This window comes from Cervus canadensis, chromosome 21 (genome assembly GCF_019320065.1).
Source record: "Cervus canadensis isolate Bull #8, Minnesota chromosome 21, ASM1932006v1, whole genome shotgun sequence".
Classification (NCBI taxonomy): domain Eukaryota; kingdom Metazoa; phylum Chordata; class Mammalia; order Artiodactyla; family Cervidae; genus Cervus; species Cervus canadensis.
Window position 1 is genome coordinate 15835258 of NC_057406.1, and position 7343 is coordinate 15842600.

General features: G+C 61.9%; 1 protein-coding gene across 1 annotated transcript; it reads left to right on the forward strand.

The window, feature by feature from the left end:
• The first annotated feature begins 294 nt into the window (after positions 1-294).
• On the forward strand, positions 295-6440 carry GPR162 (G protein-coupled receptor 162). The gene is made up of 5 exons (XM_043441536.1): positions 295-687; positions 2224-3521; positions 4479-4668; positions 5252-5409; positions 5687-6440. The coding sequence occupies exons 2-5, from the start codon at positions 2655-2657 to the stop codon at positions 6236-6238; spliced, it is 1767 nt and encodes a 588-aa protein (XP_043297471.1). The 5' UTR covers positions 295-687; positions 2224-2654; the 3' UTR covers positions 6239-6440.
• Positions 6441-7343: the final 903 nt, after the last annotated feature.

Consider the following 7343-nt stretch of genomic DNA (forward strand, 5'->3'; position numbering starts at 1 on the left):
CGCCACGTGAGAAACTGCGATGTGTGCGTGAAAACTGTGTGTGTCCCCCACACAAGTGTGAGTTTGTGTCCCAGGAGGAGGCAGCGGTATATTGGGGGGAGGTGCATCCTTCTAGGCCCCTGTCCCCCCACCCCCACCCCCTGTATCCCACAAGCAGCCCCAGCATGGCCACCGCCCCTCACTCCTGCAGCCTCCAGCACACGCCCGCGTGAGCCCTCATCCTGGGAACAGCCCTTAAAGATACACTGGGTGACACACGCGTCCTCCTCCCCGGGCCATACCAGCGGCCTCTCGGAGCCTGAGTTCGCCGGGGGGAAAACCGGGTGGGGTGGGGGCAGGACTCGAGCCGGGTCACCAATGAGACGGTTCCCTTCCGGCACCTGCCTAGCCCCTCCCGCGCCAGGTCTCCACCGTCCGGTCCCCCGGCCCGCGCTCACCCCGGTCCCCCCGGGCTGGCCTCCATCTCGACCCGGGGCTGCGGGCAGTGGCGGGACCCCGGGAGAGAGGGGCCGGCGGGCATCTAGGGGGCCGAGCCGAGAGGCTGGGACAGGCGGGAGGAGGGAGGCCCTGGGGGGAGGAGGGAGGAGGACTGAGGGCGGCGAGCTGGAGCCGGCAGGCGGCGGGAGCCCGGGCGAGCCGCGTCGCTCGGGTGTGCGGTCTCCATAGCAGTGCTGGGCGCAGCCCTAGGTAAGGCGACCCCGGCCCGCTTCCCCGCGGGCCTCCCCTCTCTCTCCCCGCACCCCCCCCCCCCACCGGCTCCTTTCCCCTCCGGCTGGCCCCTCCTCCCCGGCCACCTGCTGTCTCTGCCCTGGAGACCGCGGTGGGTGGCAGGCAGGAGCGGGGAGCCGCCTGACCTTACCCCTTCACCCCGAAGGGCGAGGGACCCCTGTCCGCCCCGGAGTCCCTCCGCACGCCCTCCCACCTTCCTCTGATCTCTCTCCGTCCTTCACCTCCTCTCTCTGTCCTTCACATCCTTCCTGCCTGGCTCCCTCTCTGAGTCCCCGCTGTTTCTTCCCGAGCCCACCCTCTGGGCCTGGGTGGGGGTGGGTGGGAAGGGGTCCAAAGCTGTAGCGGAGGGTGGGGGGGGGGCGCTCCTGACCAATTCCCTCTATCTTCCTCTGGCTGGCCATTGCCATGGCAACTAGGGTGTACTGGGCTCCCAGGGAAGACAAAGGTGGGGGATGGACGAAGGACCTCTGGGGGAGGGGGCAAGGGTCTACAGGAAACAGACCTTCCACTGCTGCACCCAATTTTTACTCCATTTACCCCAAAGCCGCTATGCCCATCTTTCCTGCTTCCACTCTATCCAGGGTTTCCTCTTAGCCTCCTTGCCGGGGCTCAGTAAGGCTCAGAGTCAACACATCCAGGACACCTTCCTTCCCGTCAGAGTAAGACGGAGGCTCGGGGCAGGGGAGGAAAGAGTGGGGGTCCACGGGGTGGGGGGGAGTCCGAACCTTTTTGAACACCGGGCTTTTCTTCTCAGCCTCCCTCCCCCCTGCTCCCTCCCTCCACCCACCCCCGCATCTCCAGGGGTCTTGCATTTCCTTTTATTTTCAGATACTATCACTTTGCCCCCTCTTTCTCTCTCTTCTGCTCAAACTCTCCTCCTTCCCCTGGTTCCCCCTCTTTCCATTTCTGGATGCTTCTGATGTCAGCGGTTTCCCTGCCTTTGGGTTCCCTAACCACCCCCCCCCCCACTCAGTCCCTGCCCCCTTTCTCCCGTCTTCCCAGCTCCCCGGTGAGTGGGAGGGTGATCGTGCAGGCTGGGGAGATGGGGCTGAGCATCAGGACCCCTGGATCCGGGAGTCTGGAAAGCGGGGGAGGGGCCGTACACCCCATCCCAGTTTCCCGTGAGCCCTCGGGAAGAAAGAAGCCGTGCCTCGGCCGACGTGGCTCTGGGGAGAGACTGGGGACGTGAAGATAGCGGCTGGGTAGTATTGGGCAGAGGACAGAAAGAGGGGCCTGGGAGGGAGGAAAAATGGCTGACGATGGATGGGAGATGGGAAGTCAGAATACCTTCTTTCCTGGAGGTCTGGAAGACAGGGCTCTTATCCGTGTGGGGTGTTGGAGTGACCGTCTGGTTTAGGGCAGGAGAGCGTTCTGAACGACCCTGTGACCCAGAGTAACCAGTCGTTTCTATAATTTCGAGAGAAGGGGGGATTCAGAGCCACTTGGAGACCAGCTCAGGCTCTGCCCCTTCCACACCTCATCTCTCCCTTGCAGTGAGTCCAGGAGGCTGAGCACCACCCCCAGGATCCTTGGGGGCGTCCAGAGGACCCGGAGTGGTCAAGAACCAGAGGAAGAAGAGAGCTGGAAGTCCTGGCATGAGGACCGGGGCTCCCCAGCCAGTTTCCTAGTGGGGGAGCTATCAGCTTGTCTCCCGGTTAACGACAAGAATACTTCTGGAAGGGCCCCACCCAACATGGAGGCCGAGGACCACCTCCGCTGACCCTCAGTCTCCTCCCCTACCCTCCCCGCCGGACCTCAGCTGGGTCATTCATGCAATGCTGAGCAAGAGGGGCGGCCTAGGGGCGGCCCATCTCACTCCGGGGCAAGGACTGTGGGCGTCATGGGGGTGCGTGTGAGCGGGGCTCCTGGGTGAGACCCAGCCCCCACCCCCAGGAGTTCAAGGGGGGTGGGGGGACCGAGGAAGGATGGCTCGGGGCGGGGCGGGGGCAGAGGAGGCCTCCCTCCGCTCGAACGCACTGTCCTGGCTGGCCTGCGGGCTGCTGGCGCTGCTGGCCAACGCCTGGATCATCCTCAGCATCTCGGCCAAGCAGCAGAAGCACAAGCCGCTGGAGCTGCTGCTCTGCTTCCTGGCGGGCACGCACATCCTCATGGCGGCCGTGCCCCTCACCACCTTCGCTGTGGTGCAGCTGCGGCGCCAGGCCTCCTCCGACTATGACTGGAATGAGAGCATCTGCAAGGTCTTCGTGTCCACCTACTACACGCTGGCCCTGGCCACCTGCTTCACCGTGGCCTCCCTCTCCTACCATCGCATGTGGATGGTGCGTTGGCCCGTCAACTACCGCCTCAGCAACGCCAAGAAGCAGGCACTGCACGCCGTCATGGGCATATGGATGGTCAGCTTCATCCTCTCCACCCTGCCCTCCATTGGCTGGCACAACAATGGAGAGCGCTACTACGCCCGCGGCTGCCAGTTCATCGTCTCCAAGATCGGCCTGGGCTTTGGCGTCTGCTTCAGCCTCCTGCTACTTGGGGGCATCGTCATGGGGCTGGTCTGTGTGGCCATCACCTTCTACCAGACGCTGTGGGCCCGGCCCCGGAGGGCTCGGCAGGCCCGGAGAGCAGGGGGTGGGGGTGGGGCCAGGGGGGGTGGGCCAGGGGGCTTGGGTACCCGTCCGGCCTTCGAGGTGCCAGCCATCGTAGTGGAGGATGCCCGGGGGAAGCGGCGGTCCTCGCTGGATGGCTCGGAGTCGGCCAAGACATCTCTGCAGGTCACCAACTTGGTCAGCGCCATCGTCTTTCTCTATGACTCCCTCACAGGAGTGCCCATCTTGGTGAGACTGGGGCTCCCCCAAACCCACTCTCTCTCCAATATCCAGACCCCCCAGCATGATCACCTGACCTCTGACTCCATCACAAGCAGCTCCATCATCCATCTTCTCATCTACTCAGCCCCGCTGTGAGCCCCTGTCTCCATTGTCCATCTCAGCTCCTAGTTCCCACCATCCCCAGCTCCATAGCATGTTCCCTGGTGACCAGTACTCAACTTCGTCACCTGTGCTTCTGTCCCACTCCCTGTCCTCTGGTTTCATCATTTATCTTGCTGTGCCACTATTCAGCCTCTAGAACTATCAACCCAGCTGTTAGGCTCCTCTCTCCACCCCCGAATTCCCTCTGGACACAATAGGGTCTTGAGCACTCCTGGGTGGCAACCCCACAGAGCTCACCCCACTCCACCCGCAGCTTTCTGCACTCCTGTGTGTGTGCGCTCAGTTGCTCAGTTGTGTCTGACTCTTTGTGACCGCGTGGACTGTAGCCCGCCAGGCTTCTCTGTCCATGGGATTCTCCAGGCACGAATACTGGAGTGGGCTGCCATGCCCCCCTCCAGGGGATCTTCCCCATCCGGGAATCAAACCCATGTCTTTTACATCTCCTGCATTGGCAGGTGGGTTCTTTACCACTAGTGCCACCTGGGAAGCCCTGTGCATTCCCCATCTAGTCTTTATTTCTGAATTTCAACTTGTCTTCAAGTTTTCTATACCACCTCTGCTCCTCCTCTCTAGACCCCTGGGCTTTCTCTCTAGAACTCTTTCCAGATCGTCCTCCCACTAGGTTCATCCATCTTCACTCCAACTTTGCCTCTGTGCTTGTCCTATGTGATCTGGACCATCCCTTCCTGACTTCCTCCCTCCCTCCTCCCCCAGCTGCACCAGGATGCGGGATCTGGGGTCGAGGAGGAGCCACCTCGGCTCTGGGCCCTGACCCGGCGCCCTTCCCCCTCCTCCTGCCAGGTGGTGAGCTTCTTCTCCCTGAAGTCGGACTCGGCGCCCCCCTGGATGGTGCTCGCAGTTCTGTGGTGCTCCATGGCACAGACGCTGCTGCTGCCGTCCTTCATCTGGTCCTGCGAGCGCTACCGCGCCGACGTGCGCACGGTGTGGGAGCAGTGCGTGGCTATTATGTCCGAGGAGGACGGCGAGGACGGTCAGAGAAGGGGCTGGGCTTTCGCTTCGTCTAGGCGTCGGCTCCCTTTCCTGCCCTTTTCTACCAGCTCATCGCGGGGGTCGGGACGGGCTGCTCTGGAGTGCCCCCTGCTGGACAGAATCTGCGGTTTCCCCTGGGTGGACTCCTGATTCCCTCTCCCCAAGCATCTCCCCATGCCCACCCACTGATTCCTCCACTCTACTTCCCCTGGAAGCCCCACACTACCCAGCCCTGCGTCCGCCGGGCAGAGAGACCGAGAAACAGTCCAGCGTCCTAACACAGCCATAAATGAAGGCTGTGGAACCAAGAGGAAGCTAAGCCTCCCTCCTGAGACTTCCCAACTACAGGGAGAGCGCCTGGGGGTGGGTGGGTAACTATTTCAAGTAAGTGTGCCTATGTGTATGAATCACTAGAGATTCAGCACTGAACGCAACAGACACTAGCCACTCTTGGTTCTTCTTGGGGCTCACTAATGGAAACAGGAGGATTCTCCGGGGAGCTTCTCAGGGAGTGGGAGCTCTTAAAGGGGGTGGGGAGGTGGGCATTCTCTACCTCGAACCACTCTGCCCCTTTTCTCTTCTAGATGGGGGCTGTGATGACTATGCGGATGGCCGAGTGTGTAAAGTTCGCTTTGACGCCAATGGGGCCACAGGGCCAGGGGGCAGGGACCCCACCCAAGTAAAGTTGCTACCTGGACGGCACATGCTCTTTCCCCCTCTTGAGAGGGTTCACTACTTACAGGTACAGGACACGTCCCGTTCTGGGCATCCCCTCACTACTTTTCTCCAGTCTGTTATCCATCACACCCCTCCCCCACCCCCTAGCCCTGGCCTGCAGGGCACGGATGGGGAGGTGGAAGGAAGGCCTGGTTAGGGCGGTTCCCCATCAGTCAGACCACTCTGAACCAGGTCTGCCCCTTAGAGGATGTTTTACAAAAGTTTAGGGGGTGGAGCCACCTTGCAGGGTGGTCCCGCTTTGTCCCTGCAGCACCTGAGGGTCTATTTGCTCCTCTCCCCAGGTCCCTTTGTCCCGCCGTCTGTCCCACGATGAGACCAACATCTTCTCTGCTCCTCGGGCACCAGGCTCCTTCCTGCACAAGTGGTCCTCCTCTGATGACATCCGGGTCCTCCCAGCCCAGAGCCGGGCCCTCGGGGGCCCCCCTGAGCACCTGGGGCCAAGGCAGAGGCTGGAGGATGAGGAGGATGAGGAGGAGGCTGGAGGTGGGGGGCTGGCCACCCTCCGCCAGTTCCTGGAGGGTGGGGTTCTGGGCTCAGGTGGGGGACCCCCACGGGGTCCAGGCTTCTTCCGAGAGGAGATCACCACCTTTATTGATGAGACACCTCTGCCTTCTCCAGCCGCCTCACCGGGGCCCTCTCCTCGCCGGCCCAGGCCTCTGGGGGTCTCACCCCGCCGACTCTCCCTGGGGTCCCCTGATAGCCGAGCCATTGGACTTCCTTTGGGGCTGAGTGCAGGGCGACGCTGCTCCCTGACAGGAGGAGAAGGGAGCACAAAAGCTTGGGGAGGATCCTGGGGCCCAGGAAACCCCATCTTCCCCCAGCTGACTCTGTGAGCCCAAGTGGGCCTGCTGGACTCAGAGAAGGGGGCCTGGGTGGGGAACACCTCCTTCCATTCCTGAGCCTCCAGACTCTGGGGAGATGGGCAGGAACCGGGGCCCAGGGACGCCAGCTGGCTCCCATCCCAGTCACCAGACACCCGCCTCACCTGCCATCCTCTCTAGCAAAATGTATTAAAGTCAAGTGTTACCATGGAAACCTGTGTGTCCAGTGTGCTGTGGTGGCAGAGGGGATGGTCAGAGGCTCGGTGGGTGGAGTGGCTCATGAAGGACAAAACAGAGCAGGGGCAGTGGATGGAGGCCCAGAAATACACCGGGAGAGAGACAAGTATGCAGACAGTCACAGAGATGGGCTTCTGGGAGCGTCTTGGGCTCGGGTGGGGGGCGCTTGGGGATACACTTGAGTTTGCTGATTTGGGTGTGAAGGATCTTTGCTGAGATCTGTGAAGGTGGTTTTAGAGGTTGTCTCTGTCTTCCTTGGGCTTCCCTGGTGGCTCAGAATGTAAAGAATCTGCCTGCAATGCAGGAGACCCGAGTTTGATCCCCGGGTCGGGAAGATCCCCTGGAGAAGGAAATGGCAACCCACTCCAGTATTCTGGCCTGGAGAATCCAAAGGACAGAGGACCCTGGCGGGCCACACTGCATGCCTCAGCTCTCCTCCTTTCCCCAAATGTGTATGTGCCTACTTTCTGGGCAGGAAAACGTTTGAGCAGACTTGGTGTCACGCCTGGAGTTTACCCTCTGCCCTGCTGCATTCTAAAACTCTTTTTCTTCTACAAGTGCGGGTGGGTGTGCGGGAGGCTTCCACCCTCCTTTTCCTGGGCCCAGAGTGGAAGGGGAGCCCAGTCCACCCTAGCGATTCCCGCACGATGGGCCCCCAACCCCCGGGGTTGGTCAGGGGTCCTAAGAGGTTCCTCAGGCCTGCTCCAGGGCTGCCGTCTGCCCTGTTCTCTCCACTGTCTGTTTCTCCCTGGACGCCGCCCCCACTTGTCCTAAAGCCCACGTTCTCCACGTTCTGCCGCCGCCGCCGGGCGTCCTCTGACTCCAGTCTCTCTCTCACCCCGGCCTCTCCGGGCTGGGGCTCGGGCGCATCAGCTCCCTG

What these genes read in the sequence shown, in the direction of transcription:
- GPR162 (XM_043441536.1), top strand. Translation starts at nt 2,655, where the DNA reads ATGGCTCGGGGCGGGGCGGGGGCAGAGGAGGCCTCCCTCCGCTCGAAC. An exon ending in TCACAGGAGTGCCCATCTTG is followed by an intron (nt 3,522 to 4,478) that starts GTGAGACTGGGG and finishes TCCTCCTGCCAG; the next exon opens with GTGGTGAGCTTCTTCTCCCT. An exon ending in AGAGGGTTCACTACTTACAG is followed by an intron (nt 5,410 to 5,686) that starts GTACAGGACACG and finishes TCCTCTCCCCAG; the next exon opens with GTCCCTTTGTCCCGCCGTCT.